Consider the following 21,975-nt stretch of genomic DNA (forward strand, 5'->3'; position numbering starts at 1 on the left):
CCATCTCCTCCCTGTGCTGTGATCACACACTGCCCCTGAACACTGTGCTTACCCCAGCACTTCTTTGATGCCTTTACAGTAGCAGGTGCTTCAAACAATATGCCTTGCAGCACTTGCCCCCAGCAGTCCTCCCTGGTTGTCCTGATCAGGGGACACGCCTAGACTGCCTATTCCCCCCTTCTGGCCTCGAGTCTTTTTTGAAGCTGTGGGCCCCACCCAGCTGGCTGACCCCCCTGTAAATATACTATGACCTTGGAAATGCACCTTAATGTAATGGGGAGGCACCTTCCCAGAATGCACTGTGGCAGCATCCAGACATACCAGTACCATCTCTGTGGACAGTAACACCAAAATGCCTTTAAAAAAATGGATTACATTTGAAAGGAAGCTTTCTTCAGACCTGGTGACAGTGTTAATGCCCCGCGTTGCGCATATCTGCGGGAATCTGGCGTGCCTGTTGGTTACGCTCTATCACACAAGCCAGTTTGCTGATGGTATTTTTCACTCACCACTTCAAGGAGCTCACTGACCCACACGATTCCACTCGCTAATTAGGCAGATAACATTAATTACCTCCCTATCGAGGCGGTCGTCGGCGGGCGGAGCCGCTGCCCCCTACTGGCCGCCTCCATGGGCGTACCAGGAAGGAGGCGCTCTCATACAGTCCCCAAGCACTGGCGATTTGCTCCATGCGTTTCTCTATTGAAGAGTAAATAAAAAAATATAACTTAGACTTTCAGGAGATCGAGTCAGCAGAGGAACAGGGAGACAGAGAGAGGCTGTTCATCTCCTGCGAGGGTCCTGAGGTGGATGCTTGGTCAGGATCACGGCCCTGTGGCACACAGGGTGTTGTGTTTTTGCCCATCTGCCCCAGCTGCTCCCAGGCTCTCCGCTTTCCCCCAATGGGGGGGGGGGGGGGGGGGTCACTCATGGTAATTATAAGCTTTTCTGGAGGTGTTCACAAGTTGCTTCATTTTTTGTCTTCTGGCCTTCACTGGGCCGAACACTGCGATCGATTTAAAACGTCCCACCTGTGTGTCTGCTGTGTCGCTATGGTGATGATGCCACCCTATGCCCCCTATGGTAAATCTGTAATAGTCATTTACACCGACCATGCATGTCTGTGGAGATTAGTGCAAGCTGGAAGGTGTTATGTCAAAGTCTGAGGTCTTTGCAGTGCTGACACTGTTTTCACCATTTGGTCTGTTAGTTATTATGAGCAAATGCTGACTATTGCTGTGTGCCACTGTGCAGTCATGAATCTACGTCAGCCTGCGCAGTCAGCCTGCACAGTTGGCCTAATGCAGTCTCCTGTGCAGTTAACGCAGCCACTTAGCTGCTCTTCTCCTGCCGAGTCATTTACAGACATGAAGAAGCAGGTGGGGCATGAATGTAAACACAGGAAGGTGCGGCCGAGGGAAGGGGGGTTTTCTCCTTGAACTGCCAGCCTGGAATAATAACCCAGGAAAAAGCCCCCCTCCACCAGAAAAACAGCAAACCCAAGGGGCCATAATGACCCTTTCAGCCAGCTTGGTGAATTGAAAGTAAATAAATAAACAGGTCTGCCCCCATTGTCAGGGAGTGGGGCTGGGGCTGGGGAGGGAGAGGCAGGAGCAGCCTGGGCCTTCATTCTCTGCCAGGGTGCCCCTCCCCCCCCCAGTTTATAGAAGCGCCAGGGTGGTCCGGACATGGCACGGGTGCCAGCTCGCACCCCTCTCTGCGTTTACGGGTCTGTTTGTTTGTTTATTTACGACAATGACACAGGCGCCAACAAGAAACGCCGCCTTGTAAAACTGGCCCGTAAACTTTTAAAAGCCGACCGGCAATCGGATTGTTCTGGGTAACAGCAGACTGGCCAGAACGCGAGCCCACAGCACCCGGGGCCACTCAATGGGCCTCTGCGTATGTGTTCCTTAATAATTCAGGCCCCCCGCCTGCCACCAGGCTGATCTGCCCTGAGCGGCAGCGTGCTGTCCTGGGGGTCCACCTCCGACCCCCACTCCCTCTGGTGGTGGCTTTACTGTACTAACTCCTGGGGGGTTACGTGGGGGGCTAATCCAGAATAAGGGAGAGGGACTCAGACACTCACAGAAACACACACACATACTCAGATACAGACAGGCAGCCACACAGACACATGCAGCATGTGAGATCAGCGCATTCATGCATAAATTAGGAAATGAAGTGCCAATTATACAGCGATTCTTAAGGCTCCTGAATGAGACCAGTGCAGAGGTCATGTGATCAGCACGCCGTGGGGGGGTGTCGGGGCTGGGGATGTGAACCGGTGACTGAGAGAGATTTCTGGTCCCTGTGCTCGTAAGTGCAGAGTAGGGGTGGGGGTACTTCTGGGCATCGGGTTGTGGGGAGCCATGTTAGCAGAGGCATGTTAAAATGCCCCCCAGGGAAGCCCGGTGTAAACACGTCTCTCCCCGTCCTGCTGGCAGAGAGAGACCCAAACACTGGGACCCCCACTGGGACCCAAACAGTGTGCATGCACACATCGCCCCACACGCACACATCGCCCGACACGCACACATCGCCCCACACGCACACATCGCCCGACACGCACACATCGCCCCACACGCACACATCGCCCCACACGCACACATCGCCCCACAAGCACACATCGCCCCACACGCACACATCGCCCCACACGCACACATCGCCCCACATGCACACATCGCCCGGTGTTTCACCGCAGGGAACATACTCAGTGCACAAGCATCATGCTAAGCAGGGCCCCGACACAGCTGGGTCACGTTAACACAACCCCCTGGACCCGCGAGGGCATGTGGGAGGCGCTCTGGGGACGCCCTCTTATCAGGAGAGCGTGTGGCTTTCCAGGAGCCTGGTGATGTCATGCAGCCCCCCCCAACATTGATGGGTCTGAGTGAGTGGGGGGGAATACTTAGCAAGCAGCAGCTCGCAGCCTGAGCATTAGGGTAATCGATGTCCCTCTGTGTCACATCAGGTGGCACCTGTGACTCTGGGTCAGCGCCATGGGAAGTTTGACTTCAGCATGGACCCCATGGAGCCCCTCGCAGGCACAGAACCAGGCCTCTCCTGAGATGCCTGACTCTGCCGGACCCCCCCTTTGCTTTGCCTGTTGCACGTCCAGCCCCTCCTGCCCTCCCCCCTGCACCTCTTCCCACACTACCCCTGTAACCTCCTCCCATGCTCCTTCCTGCGCTCCCCCTGCACCTCCTCCCATGTTCCCTCCCACACTCCCCCTGCACCTCCTCCCATGTTCCCTCCCACACTCCCCCTGCACCTCCTCCCGTGCTCCTTCCTGCGCTCCCCCTGCACCTCCTCCCATGTTCCCTCCCACACTCCCCCTGTGCACCCTCCTATTCCCATCGCTCTCGCTGAGAGCAAATTTATCAGATTATCTCTACAGTGTGTTTTTTGTTCCTTATGTCCCATTCAGGCGGGGAAGGAGACTAACAATAATATGACAACAGTAAACACCGCCATTATTGTTCCTTTTGAGCCTTGATGGTAATTTTCCGTTTTGTTTACTCTAACGGGTCTCCTTCACTCTCAGAAAAAGCCAAGCGCATTCAGAGTGAGATTAAAAGCTGCCAAAATGGACTCATAATTGACACCTTTTATTTTAAGAGCTGGTCAGCGTCAAAAAATTCTTTATTGCGGGACACAGATGTGTGTTTTGGAGCATTAAACACAGGCGAAGCAAACTGCCATGTACTTAGCGGTGCAGCGCTTGGCCTGGTCTTTGTGCTGCTCTTGCTGGGGAGGGGGGGCGTATTTTAGGGGCCAGTGTCCCGCTGCAGGACTCTCTAGGCTGTAGCGCCTTCCGTATCTCCGCAACCCAGCCTGTGCAAATAGGCCAGTTGCCCTTCAAGACTTGGAAAGATGTTTTCTTACTTTGACAATAGTAACTCAGGAGGGGAGATCAGGCCTCATGGCCCAGGACCAGCTATGCGGAGCAGAGCAGGCCTCTTGGCCGAAGACCAGCTATGCGGAGCAGAGCAGGCCTCCTGGCCCAGGACCAGCCATGCGGAGCAGAACAGGCCTCTTGGCCCAGGACCAGCCATGCGGAGCAGAACAAGCCTCTTGGCCCAGGACCAGCCATGCGGAGCAGAGCAGGTCTCTTGGCTGAAGACCAGCTATGCGGAGCAGAGCAGGCCTCCTGGCCCAGGACCAGCCATGCGGAGCAGAGCAGGCCTCTTGGCCGAAGACTAGCTATGCGGAGCAGAGCAGGCCTCCTGGCCCAGGACCAGCCATGCGGAGCAGAGCAGGCCGCCTGGCCCAGGACCAGCCATGCGGAGCAAAGCAGGCCTTTTGGCCGAAGACCAGCTATGCGGAGCAGAGCAGGCCTCCTGGCCCAGGACCAGCCATGCGGAGCAGAGCAGGCCTCTTGGCTGAAGACCAGCTATGCGGAGCAGAGCAGGCCTCCTGGCCCAGGACCAGCTATGCGGAGCAGAGCAGGCCTCCTGGCCCAGGGCCAGCTATGTGGAGGATGTCCTGCATGAGTAAGAGCGTAGCTGGATGTGTCTCCTGCCCGCAGGGTGTCTCCAGGGCTGGTGTACAACCCTGCACCCCCACAGCAGATAACTTTAGGTTTGGTAATTCTCTCTGAGTCTCCTGTCCCTGGAGGTCATTCCAGCTTCCCAGTTAGGTGATTGGGCCTCTTTTAAATGCCCATAGCATGTGTTTCCTGCAAAGGACTGGCATCCTGTGTTACCCTGTGCATTCTTGGATAGGCTCCAGGCCACACTGGATAAACAGTTCCATAAGATGGATGGATGGATGGATGGATGTCTTGTGGCAAGGGCCCTCCTCATGTTATGTATTGCTTTCCTAATATGGAAAATGCACTCATGACATCTTATGACATACAGTGCTGATAACATGACTATGGTGCTGAGAATAGCCAGGGAGACTTTCTCTCTCTAAGAGGCTGTTGTGTAAGATGATAGTGGCTCCTGAAAAGGACTGGTTCTCTTGTATGACAGAGTAACAAACTAACAAAGCAAAGTAAAGTAAATAAAGGTCCCTGAACACTGTTTAATCACTGGGACTCAAACAGTGTACATACACACCATGTGACACACTTCTGAGGTTAATCACTGGGACGCAAACAGTGTACATACACACCATGTGACACACTGCTGAGGTTAATCACTGGGACGCAAACAGTGTACATACACACCATGTGACACACTGCTGAGGTTAATCACTGGGACCCAAACAGTGTACTTACACACCATATGACACACTGCTGAGGTTAATCACTGGGACGCAAACAGTGTACATACACACCATGTGACACACTGCTGAGGTTAATCACTGGGACCCAAACAGTGTACTTACACACCATATGACACACTGCTGAGGTTAATCACTGGGACGCAAACAGTGTACATACACACCATGTGACACACTGCTGAGGTTAATCACTGGGACGCAAACAGTGTACATACACACCATGTGACACACTGCTGAGGTTAATCATTGGGACGCAAACAGTGTACATACACACCATGTGACACACTGCTGAGGTTAATCACTGGGACCCAAACAGTGTACATACACACCATGTGACACACTGCTGAGGTTAATCACTGGGACCCAAACAGTGTACATGCACACCATGTGACACACTGCTGAGGTTAATCACTGGGACCCAAACAGTGTACATACACACCATGTGACACACTGCTGAGGTTAATCACTGGGACCCAAACAGTGTACATGCAGCCAATGTGACACACTGCTGAGGTTAATCACTGGGACCCAAACAGTGTACATACACACCATGTGACACACTGCTGAGGTTAATCACTGGGACCCAAACAGGGTACATACACACCATGTGACACACTGCTGAGGTTAATCACTGGGACCCAAACAGTGTACATACACACCATGTGACACACTGCTGAGGTTAATCACTGGGACCCAAACAGTGTACATACACACCATGTGACACACTGCTGAGGTTAATCACTGGGACTCAAACAGTGTACATACACACCATATGACACACTGCTGAGGTTAATCACTGGGACCCAAACAGTGTACATGCACACCATGTGACACACTGCTGAGGTTAATCACTGGGACCCAAACAGTGTACATACACACCATATGACACACTGCTGTTTTCTCATATAGCTTGCAGTCCTATCTGGTGTTTGCTTAGCATTTTGTCAGGCTGATGATGTTTGTGTGTATGAGTTGTGGTCACAGTGGATTGATATTTTGAATCAGGATTGTGTAAAAGAGACAGTGTTATACTAGTACATAAACAGAGTCCTAAGAAAACAAATGTGCTTTGTGTCACCCAGCCCGGTATCCAGTGCCACCTGAAGCAGACTCCAGCTCCACTGCATCTCTGAACAGGAGAAAAAGTTTGAAGAAATCATGCAGGCTAGCGGGAAAGGCAGACAGCAGGCAGCGGCGTTACGCAGCTTCGTGCTGCACACGTCTCACACTGAGGCTGGAACTGCACGGCTGCAGTCAAACCAAAGCAGTGATCGCGTGTAATCTTCAGGGACCACTAGCGGGCGGTGTGCAGTGAGATTAACACTCGTGTTAGGGCAGCTAAGAGGCATCCCTGGTTCAGCTAATTCCAAGGCTCTAATTAATGATATATGGAATAAATAGATTCCCAGAATATTGGCTGAAAATGGAATTAAAGTAACAATGTTTTTGCTTGCTGTCAAAAATATAAAAGTGTATGTTAAATTTATGAAGCAATCATATGAAATATTTAGACATTGTCGCCATGCATAAAACATTAGCTAAAGAAATGGAATTAAATGATTAAAAGAATGAGTAATTAGTTACTAAACTGAATTAGTTATTAGTTAGTATGCATGGTAACCTCCAGGTTGCAGATCTGTAACCGGCGTGGGGAACCGACCAGCAGCTCAGGGCCTGATGTCCTCAAAGCTACGTGCCCATTCTCCCAGAAGGCTTCTGGGCCGCTGGCCTCGGTCCATACGTCCATCATGAGAAAAGCACACATGTGTGAGGATCAGTGTCCAGAGGAGTGGGGGGGGATGTTCGTGCAGGGCTGGAGTTCTGAGTTGGGGGCGGGGGGTGTCTGTGTAGGATCGGAGCGCAGCTGAAGACGCTCGCTGTCTGCCTGTGGATTCCTGCGGGGGGGCACATCCCTACCCCCCCACCCCTTCCCAGCGCTGACAGGAGCAGAGTGACAGGTGTGTTCGGTTCCCAGATCTCAGGGGGCGTTTCTGAAATAGCCAGGCGTTGCACTGTGACACTGCCCTGACGTCCAGGCGTGGGGGTGTGACGTTACCACGACGTCCAGGTGTGGTGGTGTGACGGTCCTGCCCTCACAGGGTCTGCTGGGGGGGGCAGGGCCTCAGTGATGTATCAGCTCACAGGGTCTGCTGGGGGGGGGGGGAGGACCACCATCCCCCATATAACAGCCCCGCCCCCTAACCCCCCCTCAGAGAAAGCCTGCCAGCTTTAGCGTCCTTGTTATGTCTTTTTGTCACTTTGTCACTCCAAGAGGAGAGTGGGACCTCCCCGATGGAGACAGTGGGAGAATGAAAGGGGGGGGGGGCATCCTCAAGCCTTCTAATAAGAGCCATTAGGAGGAAGGTCAGGAGCAGAGCCGCCACCTCGAGCTGAAACAGCAGAGCCTCTCGGAAAATCAAGAGAGAGCAGCTCTTCACAGCCCAACGAAGTGAGCGGGGGGGTGAGGGGGGCTGGCCGGAGTCACGGGTGAGCATATGGACTCTGCTTGCCTGGATTTACACAGTATTCTAATTAGCAGCAAATTGATTTAACATGTATTGATTTTGCATATTCATAATCTTATGTCTTCATGATGTTTTCCTTCATGACTCTTTAAAAAATATCACAAGGTTTTTCTTCTAAATGTTCCACTGATAATTTGTTGGCAGGTTGTGGGGTCCGTCTGTGGCGCGGCGATCGGGAACTGGGAACCCCGTGCAAAGCGCTCTGACACACGCAGGACGGGTCGTTCGCCGGCAAACGTTTTACGCTGCTGTTCACCCACACGGCACTGCAAAGAGAAGCATACGAAAGAAAAATGCCCCCACCTCAACTCTGCCCCCTTACAATGTGCCACCTCCCTGGGGGGAACCTCCGAGGCCGGAGGCCTGCTGTACCTCAGAGGCCTGTCAAGCGGGCGAGGCAGCGGCAGCGTACGTGATCACGCCGCGCTCTCACATCCCTGCGTCCGGTCGGCACGAGTGGCTGCCATGCCATCTGGCTGCAGTCAGAACAAAGGGCTCCCGCAGCCAATTAAAGTGCGGCGGCGATTGGGGTGGGCGTGGCCTGCAGGTGCAGGGTGGCGCGGCCGCCAGTGCGTTCACCACGTCGGTGTGCAGACCCACGCTGGGTCAGACAGCCCCTGTTTATTGTTTGTCGTGTGAGACGCTGGGATCGGTGCCGGGGGGGGGGCATGGGGCTTCCGGCAGAGCTGTCTGTGCTCTTAATAAGGCTGGGACAGCCTCTCTGCCCGTCTCGGCTCATCTCGCTCAGTGAGGTGGGGGGGATGTCATTCCAAGCAGGGGAGCAGAGAGCTACAGCCAGACACTCACAGCGGGGGGGGGGCACTAGCTCATGGGGGTCCCACGCAGGTACACCTGAACCTCTAGCACATGGGACGGGGCAGGGATGGGACAGGCTTTCTGCGTGCGCTGGGTGATTTCTGGCTCCTGAGTTTGTGTATCTCTAGTGTTACTCCTTGAGAGAAAAGACAGAGATGGCAGAGAGAGAAAGTGCTCACCCGTCCCTCCTCATTCCCTCCCTCATATCTGCCCTCCCCCCCCCCCCCCCCCCACACACACCAGCTTACCTTCAATGCTGCACTCATCCTGCCCTCTCACACCAAACACCCCCGAGGACACAGAGTGCCGAGCTCCTGCATTAATACAGCGGCTCCTCCACCACTCCCAGGCAGCGCTGCCTCCCTCCCTCCCTCCCTCCCTCGCTCGCTCTGCTCCTCGCTCCCTCTCTCCATTAAAAGAGGAAAAAAACATCCCACCAAAGCCCACCTTCACTTTCCAGTGTGAGGAGGCGGCGGCCGTGATTGTGAGGAGCAGCAGCTCACCACTGAGGAGCCAGAAAGCCAGCGAGCGAGCGAGTGCAGTGGGCGGCCGGGCGAGAGCCACGGCACCGGGGCTCCATGCAGCTGGGCGGCGGGCCGGCACCTGGCACCGACGCGGGACTCATGGGGACATGGCAGCACGGCGTTGACACCAACCTGCTCTTCAGAATGTCCCAACAGGTACGTGACCCCCCCGCCCCACCTGCACCGCCAGCTCCTCCTCATACCCGCGCACCTGGTGGCTTTTTCTCGACTTATGTGAGTTTGGGATGACGCACGTGCGCCGGAATGTTTACACCGGGATTTCGCGCGCCTTCCCGAGTTGTCGCGGGACCCGGGCGCGCGCCGTAGGGGTGAAGCGCTCGTGAGCTCGGCCGCTCCAACTTGATCTCTGACACGCTGCCGCTGTCACGGATCCGAACCACGTCTCAGCAGCGAACAGCCCAGCACCCCCGGCGGAGAAGCGTTTGCTGCCCCCCCGGCGCCTGTAATTGACTTCATGTGTAAAAACAGGAAGTGATGAATGGATACGGATAAAATAGAGAAACAGTGAACGAACCTAGAATGTGACAAGAAGGGGACTTCCACAATAATTTATTTTGTATAGATTTAAAACTATTGTAGATGTCTATACAATTTGTTAACATACATATTATACACCAAGTACAGTTGTGTATAATGTACACATATATTTATTTAACCAAAGAGCTCATGTCTGGGAAGGAGCGTTATTTCGGGGCGTCCGACGGCGCGCTGCTTTACGCGGCTAGCGGATGAAGTCGATGCTGGAGCACTTACCACGGGATAGTAATAGCTGATAATTAAATCCCGGAGCTTGTCCGTCCCGTATAGGCGCAGGCCGCTGGAGTTTCTCTTATTGCTGCTTTTGAGCTTGAAAATAATCTTTCTCCTTTGTCAACTTTAAAACATATACTCTACAAAAGCGTTGGAAACAGGAATTAGATGGTACTTCATGTTAAAGTGCGCATACGGGGATGTTACAAGGAGTAATATAAGTGTGCGATAAGGAGAAAACTCAGTGTGACTTTGTGTGTTTCTTCGAAATGCTAAGGCTTTGCTGTAACCTTTACTTCTCTCGAAATTATTTTTTGTTTTTATTTCTGTGGGAATTTAGGCATGTGATAATTGTAATTGTGAGAGTATAGTAGCACATTCTTCGATTTGCATATATTTTGTAACCATATTGAAACCACAATGTGCGTGCGAGCGATTGCGTGTGTGTGTGTTTCCCGTTCCGAATTGCCACTTGTCTTTATTACACATTCATTTTTACACTCTGCCTCTTTTGATTTCCGACACTTTAATCGTTGTGGAGATAAGGCTGCAAACGGCCGGCGCGTCCTGGGTGCGGGAGCCGGACCGGCGCGGCGCCCTGTTACGCTCCGTCCAGCGGAGCCCCATCCGGCCCTGGCAAACACACACACGCAGCCCGGAGTTTGAAGACGTCCCCAGACGGGGCCATCTGTTAAAGGCTAAGCGATGATGACTTGTTTGTGAAGCAGCTTCTACTCTGGGTATTGAAATAGATGAGCGGTGTGTTTTGTGTGTTGATTTATTGTGACACGGTCATTTTACACACTGAAAACATCGGGCTTATTGATTTTTTTCGATACAACTTGATGTTCTGATTTTATTGCAATACATCATTGTGGATTGGAGAACGGACGGAATTCGTGATGCTAAATATCGGTATAATGTGGTTTTTCTCCAAATTGAGGCATATATTTTGTTTTCGGTAGTTTCTGTTTTTTTTCCTCTGACTTTTACATCGTATTATTCGAGATAAAAAGCAATAAACAAAATGCACCGTAGAATTAATATTCTTAATTTTAGTTAATGTCGCAGAACAGTTACTTTAACATAAAGTTAATTTGCTCACGATTGCTGTAATGATAAATAGCCACTGAACCGCATGGTGTAAGATTACATTCTGTTACAAAACAACCCGCAACTATATTTAGACGTGAAACTGACATGTTAAGGCCTTGGAATTCGCCGTATTTAATGTATGTAGTTTGACTAACTGTCAGATCTTAAGCTTCCAGCGCTGCCGTTTTTCATAGCTCACTTAAGCATCAGTATGTCAAAAATGACGAGTGTTAATTATGCATATTATATGTCAATCTTTTGCATCGAAAAGGTAGGCCTGTTACGGAAACAGATGTCCTGAGTTTATTTTTACATTGTTTTATTATGACGTTTTACATTTTATGTAGTTACTAATTTAATTGTTGATTTAATTGCGAGTTACGACAAAGTATCAAATTGTTCTCCGACGACATATTGTTGTTTCGTAAATAGTTGATGAATAGAGATATATATTTAGTGATTTCTTGCCTAATGTGCAAAACTGTTATATCTACCATGTAAAAATATTTTTTTAAATTACAATTAATAACCTGTCTACACTTACAAAGTAAGATTGCGGAGGAATTGGGTAAATGGCAAATCTATGCTTATGACCGAATATAACTTGATTGTTTAAATATAACCAGAAAATTGAAAATTTTACAATTTACAATTGAGCAAAATATGCGTTAATATATATCAGTCATATCTTAGTGTCTTTAATAACTTGTAAAACCAAACTGTGAAAAGAAGGTGCACCTGTTATTTTGTAAATGTTTTAACATCAGACAAAAGGGAAAAAAGATATTATTCATAAATGTATTACCTAGATGCATTCTCGGTTACACTTTTATTTATTTTATGCTAATCCACATATTTTAAATATAATTGAGAGTACAGTTTCCTAGAGGCTGGAAACCGGAATAACCGCATAAATTGCCTAGATTTATTTTATTATCGCCGAACCTTTTCCATTGATGGCTATATTTAATAAATTGTGTTTTTATTTCAGCGTAGTAAAATTCGGTATTAAACTGTGGGAGTCATGTGACGGGTCCTCTGTTGAAGAGGCAGGGATATAAATGATCGATTCCCCCAAATGAAACTGCCAGCGGATGAGATAATACCGTCTTGATCTGGCACAAGTAAAAATCATTAATCTAAGATTTGCTAGGTGTACCGTTTCAGTAAACAACATCGAGCTGTTCTTTATTTCAGCCTGGCTTGAGAGTCGGGGCCGTAAACCGTTTGGGGTCGAGTATGACAGTAAAAGTCTCCAAACAGGCCGAGATTGCCATGGAGTGAAAGCTCCCCATCAGCCTCCGGTGTGGCTTTTAATTTTTCTTTTCTTTTGAAAGGGTCCTGTCGCTCTCCTTCCTTTGAAGTGTGACATGTCTACATTGACCCGAGACCTGGACGAGGTATTTATTATTATTATTATTATTATTATTATTTTATTATTATTATTTCGTTTTGGTTTTTAATTGCTTTTTAGTGAGATATAACCTAGTCTGTAATGCCCATCTTCAAAATGTAAGTAATTCATGATGTTACGCAGTGGGAAACGCCGGAATTTACCGATTTCCGCCGAGCTTGGGTAGGACTGATAAAGACGGCAAACTCTCCACAGTGTGCTCCTACTTACCACTGGATCCGAGTCATAATGTTCAAATCTGAAGAGCTAAGGCTGACAATTGGACCACCACCACAAGAACAACAACAACGATAATAATAATAATAATTAAGAAAGAAAGAAAGAAACAAACAAAAATGATAATAATAATAATGAGGTAAACGAAAGTTAATTGATATAACAATATGGGGTTATATATATAGAAATGCCCCTTCTCAGCCTAAATAATATTTGGAAAACAGCCATGGCAGATTTGATTATTGGTTATTTCGATTTTTTTGTTAAAGCTGGATACTTTTTAATGAATCGTTTTTATTTTCTGAACATTTCATGCATCTCACACACTATGAAATCGGACGCGATCGGAGTAATAAATGATTGTTACCTGCGCCGCTGTTTCCCTGCCGCGTGCAGAACCGGTAGGCTAAATGTCGCTTTACACACTGAATGTGTGATTACGCGGTGTGGCCTGTTACAGGTGCACCGTAAAACGCTGCTTTCTTCATACGCGCTCTTCATACAGTTTTATTTGTTTTAAAACTTTTTATTTGTAGAATCGGTAAAAAACATCAATTGATGACGGACAGCTTTTGCATAAAAGGTGATTTTTCTAGTAGCTAAATTAAAGGCGGAATTAACAGTTCAGTGATCATTATTCTTCATAAGCCGTTATTATTATTATTATTATTATTATTATTATTATTATTATTATTATTATTGGATTAGTCCAACACGCACACAGAGTGTCGGTATGCTGCCGATATCAACCTCTTATAGTCAGACAAGCGCCTGAGAATCATTCTGGTAACAGGCCTCTGTAGTGGCGAAAATGCTTGATGATTGTTCACTGTTTGCGTAAATGTCCTTATTTCCGATTTTAATTTACATTAATTAAAATGTAAAAGATAAAGTTGGATCAGCAGAATTTCTGACGCATTTGCCAGAATACCGATAGTCCGCGCATCTCGCGCTTTTTTTATTATATAACTCCTGGACAGATCAGCCTGCATTTCTGTAAAATATACTTTTTGTTGATGTGTCGGGATATAAATTCTGCACTTTTTATATTCTGCACTTGCTGCCACACCGGAAGAGGCTTTTTACGCGCGAATATGTGCAGTATATAAGCTGGGGGCCAGCAAGGAGTATTTTAGTGCGGCAGTTTTACATGCGATACAGCAGATTCGCTCTGATTCGGAGCTTGTGTAGAGATTTTCCCATTTCTTCACGAGAAATGGCCTCTGTGGAGCAGAGGGAGACACGGCCCAGTGTCGATGACGCCCTTGGTAGGGAGAGCTGCTCTATGACAGCAGGTCCCTCAGCACTGGGTGAGGGGTATGTCAGCAGCGAGGCCATGGGACCCCCCCCCCCCCCCCCCACCCCCGTGTCACCAGTAGGGGGATGAGGGACAGCATGTGCGTGCGTACGCCCCAGCACACCTTACATACAGGTGTACCCTCAAACAGCCACCTTTGTGTGGAGTTTCCGCTTCCGGGTAAATATTTGTACGTATCTCTTGTTTCCAGTGGTGAGCCCCTAGGCAGCCTCTAGGGGGCATGACCTAGTCAGTCACAGGTGCTAATCATCACCACCCTAAATGATCAGAGAGTAGCGCCCCCCACTGGCAACGCATTGCTTACGTAGCTGCTTCCTCCCCCGACTGTGGTGATTCTCCTTACTGTTAGCATACAGAGGGGGTTCTGTTGGTGGGCTCTGGGCCATCCTGCTATTTCCTGGTGGCAGTGCATGACCTGGACTGGTAGCCAGCTCGGCGGACCAGTGCGTGCAGCACTGCGGCAGGGACACCTTGCAAGGCCACCACACGGCGCAGAGGTGTGCGGCCTGGACAAGGCGCCATTCATCCGGCGCCACACGGGCCGCGCTGGAACAAGGCCGGGTCTGTGGGCCGGGCCGGACGGTCCACCCTGCTTTCAAAACAGCCCCGGCCCCGTTTAAAGGCTCCTTTAAGTAGGATACTGCGCCACCAAAAAGATTCGAACCCTGTTACCATGGCGGCATTTAAGCGCCATCTATTAGTGCAGTTTGTAGCCGTTTCCTAAGTTGAATTTAATTTGCATGATTTATTTCCCAAATTGTATTTTTCAGCTTGAGAGACTGTTTGAATAGCAAATGAACTGGTGATCTGGGAGTTTCATCCGACGCGTTCGGAGGCACGGGCTCACCCTGACTTAGAAGAGGAATTTAGTGTATTATTTAAAGGGAATTTTGTGTATTATTTAAAGGGAATTTAGTGTATTATTTAAAAGTACATTTGAGAACAAATTTTGCCATTATGTGCATTTTTAAAATGCCGGTTTCAGATTCGCCTGCTTGTTTGCAGGGACGCTTGTTTCTCTGCCGTATGCCGTCAGCTTTATGAAAACACTGTCGTTTCACTGCCTTTATACTTCCCTGTTTTTTTTTAAATATCTGCTGTGTTGACTCTGGCCTTGGGGGGGGGGGGGGGGGGAGGATCTCCATTTTAGGGTGGGGTGGCGTGGCCCCCACAGAGTCAGGGACCCTCCAGCAGCCTCTCAGCCTCCGCAGCTGCCCCTGCCCGGCCGCTGCCTCCATCAGAAGGGTGTGGGAATCTCCTCCCTACCTGCCCCTCCCACTAGAATTCATGCCTTGTCCACACATACACGGATATATTTTAAAACGGTGTTTTTCCTCCTCCGTTTAAAAAAGAAAATCCCCGTCCACACGAACATTGTCTTCTAAAAAATTTCCGTCCACATGAAACCACTAAAATGCGCTGTCAAGAGCATGCCAAAACAACAGGCGGCATTATAACTCTAACCGTACTGCCCTGTTAGCCAATCAGAAGCCTAATTGCCAGTCCTGTTAAGTTGAAAACCATGGCGCACATTCCGACGCCTGTGTTGATCAATATAATGCGAGAGTGACTCAACATTTATCTGTACACATGTAAGAAGTCCTGTCAGCAAAGATAGCACAAGCACTATTTCAGCTAAGTCCGCCATTGCTCAAACTCGCCTAATGTATACAGCAAACAGCGCGCACTCTGACGTTAAAGTGGACAACGGCGCACAATCTGACATTTCGAGGCAAAAACTCTGTTTTCCCTGTCTACACGTTGACGCTGAAAACGGAGTTTCTTAAAATCTTCACCCTGGATGGAGTTTTGCAAAAGCTCCGTTTTCAGTGACCTGAGACGCCGTTTACGTGTGGACAAAAGCCCAAGACGTATAGAAAAAGGTACGTTTTAAAATATACCCGTGTACGTGTGGACAAGGCATCAGATATAGTCACACGGCAGGTATTTAATTTACTTGGTAATAATTTTGTTAAATTATATATTCTGACCTTCACCCCCCGAGTTCCCGTCCAGTTTCTGTCCTCAACTGGGGTCTGGCTCTGTGAAGTGCAAAGGAAAGGGACCATAAGAAAGATGTCGTGGCTGCTTTAATGTCTTTAAATGATACATTTGTTTATCACAACATGCATTCAACTGACAGTTTTATGAATCAAATATTAAATTTGACTTAATATATAAAAACTTGAACACTGACTTTTTCCATTTGAATTGTATAAAATGCAGAATCAAAATCATTAGCCAAGTATGTTTCCATACAAGGAATTTGCCTTTGTGATGCAGGTATGTTATTGCCTAGATCATGTTTTTTTCTGAATCTAATCAAACAGGAGTGTTTTGAAGGTGTTTTGCGTCACCTTCCCCAGGGTTAGACCCGCACTTCATCGCCCGTCATATGGTCACCGTACTTGCGCAGCCACGCACCCGCATAGTGGCGAGCACGCCAGCGCTCGTGGCCGTGACTCTGGCTCCGCGCGGCAGTGCGGGGTACGGAGTATCAGGCGGCTTTGGGCCCCGGACTCGAGACTTTAAGCAGCCGTAACGCGCTAAACGCCGTGCGGCGTAAATACGGAAATGAGCTCAGCATTCATAGGTAACGTCGCTTTCGCGGGCTGTTGCGATTTGTTTATTAATGATATTGTGAAATTTGTTTAAATGTTTTATCTTGTATTAATTAAGCTACTGCAGAAACATGTTTGCAGAATATATTTTCTAATCGGAGAAAGTGTAACGAGCCGTTTTTTGTCTGTTTGCGGTTAAAATATCATAAATGCAGTAGTGATTAGCAAGGTGAAGGGATGGTGTGCTAATGCTGCATGACTCCGACCACCGCCGGCTGAGTGCTGTGCACTGTGCGCTGTGAACGCGCGCCTATATGACCGTCGCCATTTCCAGTGCTGGTTATAATAGGGTGACCAGATAATCCATGTCAGGGAGGACACTCTGAGCTAGGGCAGGAATTGTAAATTACCATTTCAATTAAACGGACCTGGATTTCACTTGAGCACCGAGTTCTTGCTGTTTGTTGATTGGTCAGTCTCCTATAAGCAAGCATGTGTCACTAATGCTAATGTAAAATAGCTGGATGAGTCTTTCAGTCAAGGAAACAAACCAGTCAAAGTACAAGAAGAGCTGAACTCTTTAGCCGAGCACAGGAGCCTTTTAATTTGGAAGTAGTTTGTAAAACCCGAAGTAGCTCAAAGTGTCCTCCCTGACATGGATTATCTGGTCACCCTACCCCTGACCCCAGCTCCTTGTCCCAAACCTCTGGTTATAGGTTATAAATGTCGTGAGGGCTGGCTCTCTGCTGCTTTCACTGTAGGGTGAGCTGTGTGGGGTTTGTGTGTGTCTTTGTGGGGTTTGTGTGTCTTTTTCAGGCCCCCTTGTATTTCAGCACAACTGGGACCTTGTAACCCTAACTCTGCACTCCAGTAACTATCCCCTGTCCCTCAGTAACTGTCCCCTGTTTCTCAGTGACTATCCCCTGTCCCTCAGTGACTATTCCCTACCCCTCCATCTCCTTTCTCTCAGTGACAGTCCCCTGTCTCTCAGTGACTATTCCTTACCCCTCTATGACTATCCCCTGTCTCTCAGTGACTGTCCCCTGTTTCTCAGTGACTATCCCCTGTCCCTCAGTGACTATTCCCTACCCCTCCATCTCCTTTCTCTCAGTGACAGTCCCCTGTCTCTCAGTGACTATTCCTTACCCCTCTATGACTATCCCCTGTCTCTCAGTGACTGTCCGCTGTCCCTCAGTAATTATCCCCTGTCTCTCAGTGACTGTCCCCTGTCTCACAGTGACTATCCCTTATCCCTCTATGACTATCCCCTGTCTCTCAGTGACTGTTCCCTGTCCCTCAGTAACTATCTCCTGTCTCTCAGTGACTGTCCCCTGTCCCTCAGTGACTATCCCCTGTCTCACAGTCACTATCCCTTATCCCTCTATGACTATCCCCTGTCTCTCAGTGACTGTCCCCTGTCTCACAGTGACTATCCCTTATCCCTCTATGACTATCCCCTGTCCCTTAGTGACTGTTCCCTGTCCCTCAGTAACTATCTCCTGTCTCTCAGTGACTGTCCCCTGTCTCTCAGTGACTGTCCCCTGTCCCTCAGTGACTATCCCTAGTCTCACAGTGACTATCCCTTACCCCTCTATGACTATCCCCTGTCTCTCAGTGACTGTCCCCTGTCTCTTAGTGACTGTTCCCTGTCCCTCAGTAACTATCCCCTTTCTCTCAGTGACTGTCCCCTGTCCTTCAGTGACTATCCCGTCTCACAGTGACTATCCCTTACCCCTCTATGACTATCCCCTGTCTCTCAGTGACTGTCCCCTGTCTCTTAGTGACTGTTCCCTGTCCCTCAGTAACTATCCCCTTTCTCTCAGTGACTGTCCCCTGTCCTTCAGTGACTATCCCGTCTCACAGTGACTATCCCTTATCCCTCTATGACTATCCCCTGTCCCTCAGTAACTGTCCCCTGTCCCTTAGTGACTATATGTATGCTATAAATGCCTATTATTGTAATAGCAGAGCTGTGCAACGATGCCTTTAGAGTACAGACTGTGGTAACCTTAGCAGCACGGTACTGATCCTATGTGTCCGCATTTCCCGCTCCTTCTCTGTCGTGTCAGTATGGGGAATTTTCGTCTATACCGTTCGTCTCATTATCATCGTGGAGGTCAAACAGAAAAGCCGTCACCACATCCTCTTTCAGACAGGAAGTGACACGTGTGCAGGCAAGCAGATTGAACAGAACAGAGCGGACCTGGTCCGGCCCTGGTCCGGCCCTGGTCCGGCCCAAACAGACGAGGGCAGGGGGGTGTGGGGGTCACTCTAGCCATGTCACGTCACATTAATTCCCGGGCCCTCATCAGAGCCAAACGGGCCCCGTTGCTCGCTCACATGACCCGTGAGGCGGGACTTTGGGGAATAGGAAATCGCTTTCTCAGGAAGCCGCAGCCAATTAAAGACTTGGACCGCGTTGAATGTCAAGTGTTAATTTAGGTTTTTCTTGCCGGTCTCTGGGGTGACACCGGCTCCTGTGATGAGCAAATACACGTTGACTGCAGGCTGATTGCCTCGAGACCCTGAGGTATTACATGTCACCGGCGAGGGGCGAATGTACCCCTCCATCCCCCCCCCCGCCAACCCTCCCGGTGCAGGAAGGGGTGGGGATTAACTGTGCCACCATGATAAGAATAGACTCCATCTGGGAAAACGACAGCGTAATCGGGGGGGGGGGGCTCCGTGGAGCTGGGGCTGGCAGGAGAGAGTCTCTGTGTGGGGCCTGGGCTCTCTGTCACATTATCGCTGGGTTTTATTTTTAATTAAGTGGGGGCTCTTAATTACCATGCGGTATTTACTGTGCCATGAGGAACAATTATGATCAGCAGAAAGTGGCAAGTCCTTCACTACGAGGGAATGTATTTCCTGAGAGTGTTCGGCCACTCTCCAAGGCCATGCTGTAAGCATCACGAAATGTCAGAACACTCTAATTTTACAGGTCTCTCACCGGTCAGTCCCACAAACAGTTAGCAAGCGTGAACTCAGCCTCTGCAGAGTAACACGGCTCGGGTCATGCAGACAGACAGCGAGTGTGAACACAGCCCTTGGAGAGTCACACGCCTCGGGTCACGCAGACAGACAGCGAGTGTGAACTCAGCCCCTGGAGAGTCACACGCCGCAGGTCACGCAGACAGACAGCGAGTGTGAACTCAGCCCCTGGAGAGTCACACAGCGCCATGCAGACAGTCAGCGGGCGTGAACACAGCCCCTGGAGAGTCATATAGGTCCCACAGACAGTGACCGAGTGTAAACACAGCCCCTGGACAGTCACACAGCGCCACGCAGACAGTCAGCGAGTGTGAACAGTCCCTGGAGAGTCACATAGCACCGTGCAGACAGCGAACGTGAACACAGCCCCTGGAGAGTCACAAAGCGCCGAGCAGACAGTCAGCGAGTGTGAACACAGCCCCTGGTGAGTCACACAACACGGGTCCCGCAGACAGTTATCGAGCGTGAACACAGCCCGTGGAGAGTCACACAGGTCTTGCAGACAGTCAGCGAGCATGAATACAGTCCCTGGAGATTCACATGGCACCACACAGATAGTCAGAGTGCTTGAACACAGCCCACACAGCACAGGTCCCGCAAACAGTCCGCAAACGTAAACACAGCCCCTGGAGAGCCAGGGAGGATGACACGTCCTGAGCGTAACCCATAGGGGTGTGATGGCCGGGGGGTGTCACTCCCCCATAAGCAAAGGCGTCATTCTGACACCCAGAGGAAGTCGCTTTTGTACGGTGAATCTCAGCCAGAGTGAGGGGGCTGTACGTCAGCTGGGGATGCTGGGACAGGGGTGTCACTGCCTCGCCTCCAAGTCCTCCCCCCCAACTGAGCTTCTGTGGCCCTGGCTGTCACATGGCGTGACAGGCATGGCCGCGCTGTCCTTCACCCGCCACCGGGGGTGCTGTCCTCGCCCGGGTCAGGGCCCTTGTGACAGACGAGTTTGGGCCCCTCTGCTCCGCTGTCACTTTCTGGGGGGGCACGCGTGACGGATGAGGCTTAACGCTGAAGCAGCCTGTATAAATGAACATGTTATACCACCATCACCCCCCCCCCCCACACCCCGCGTTGCGTCCATGAAGCCGCCCACAGTGCCGCCATCACCACTCTGCCCATGGCATTGATTCACTAAAATGCTGAATTAGCAGCGCTGGGCCAGCAGCTCGGCTGCCGTGGGCTGTTTCTCTCCGGAACAATCTGCTGCCCCTCCACTCCACCTCTCCCGCTCTGTGTCCATGCAGCTGGGCCACACACGCCGTTGCAGAAAATCCCCCACCGGCGCACTGAGCGCGCTCACATGCCGACGTCCTGCCATGTTTACAGTGCGTCTGTCTAGCTGTTGTAACTTTGCTCGCTCTCCCCCTCCCCCTCCCCCTCCTCCTCCTCCTCCTCCTCTGCAAATCAAAAAGGCTGGGGGGGGGCAGGGCCAGAGTGTCCGCCACGGTCCTAGACTAGCTGTTGTGTCCCAAGCATCGCACGTTTTTCCGGAGGGGCTATTGGGCTCAGAGCGGCCCACCTGGTACCCCATGGTACCAGGTGGGCCGTTGGGTCCAGAGCATTCCCCATAGTTCCCAATGGGCTGTTGGGTCCAGATCATCCCCCAAGGTCCCAGGTAACCCTAACCCTAACCCCATTGCTCTGAGGGGGGGCCTGGATGCAACGTCCCAGTCTGATAGAGCGCCCCCCAGGCTTGGAGTCGGGGCTACATTTGCATGGTGAGGGCTTCCAATGCATCGAGGGCGTCACTTGCCCAGAGGCATCTTCTGTGTGTGTGTGTGTGTGTGTGTGTGAGAGAGAGAGAGAGAGAGAGAAATCTACTGTATCTTGTGTCTGTGTCACACTTGGTGACCAGTGATTTATCAACGTGAGGTTGGATCACTTTGAAAGAATGTCCTGGAATATCATCAACTATGTATAAAAAAAACTGTAAATAAGGCCTGGAATTTGATCAACAGTATTTCAGCAAAAAATGTGGAATTAAGTACATTTCCACATTTGGTTTGTAGGAAACTGATCAATGGTAAAGATCAACAGCTGTGCAGTCAGAGGGAATTAAATGCGATTACAGATTCTGGTGATAACCACAACACGATCAGCACAGGTTCCAGAAAATTCTTTTTCTTTGACGGAATCTTCTCTGATGATTCTGTTCCGCTGTCTGCGTATGAGATGTGTTTCGGTATGAGAAGCAGAGACACATTAGCTTGGTATTTACTGTCTGTCTGCTGGCTTTGTACTCTGATTTGGTATAAATGATCATATTAGGGCTGCTTTAGCTCCTCCCACTAGCATATGATTGCATTCTGGGCCCGTTAATGATCCAGCATGATCTGCTGTGTTCTAGTCATGGTCGGGTCACCAGACCCCAACAGTGCACCCCTTTGTGTGTGTTCGGGGGGCAGTCAAGGATATATTACATTGTAGCGACATTTGGTCCCCACGATGTGACAAAATCTTCTTGTTCTGACATTGTGGGGACCATTTTTCCCCTGATAAGGGG

At 50.0% G+C, this 21,975-nt stretch overlaps 1 protein-coding gene across 3 annotated transcripts in view; it reads left to right on the forward strand.

Annotated features, from left to right (window-relative positions):
- Positions 1-9,035: 9,035 nt before the first annotated feature.
- The window catches only part of LOC111852098 (zinc finger protein basonuclin-2), a 72,428-nt gene continuing 59,488 nt past the window's right edge, over positions 9,036-21,975 (forward strand). For 2 of the 3 annotated variants that reach the window (XM_072697811.1, XM_072697813.1), the window contains exons 1-2: positions 9,036-9,253; positions 12,301-12,363. In XM_072697811.1, coding sequence (XP_072553912.1) covers positions 9,152-9,253; positions 12,301-12,363 — 165 coding nt within the window. In that variant the 5' untranslated portion in view covers positions 9,036-9,151. The remainder of the gene's footprint in view (positions 9,254-12,300; positions 12,364-21,975) is intronic. The other variant, XM_072697812.1, reaches the window with a different exon arrangement.

The sequence above is a fragment of the Paramormyrops kingsleyae genome, chromosome 12, assembly GCF_048594095.1.
Source record: "Paramormyrops kingsleyae isolate MSU_618 chromosome 12, PKINGS_0.4, whole genome shotgun sequence".
NCBI lineage: Eukaryota > Metazoa > Chordata > Actinopteri > Osteoglossiformes > Mormyridae > Paramormyrops > Paramormyrops kingsleyae.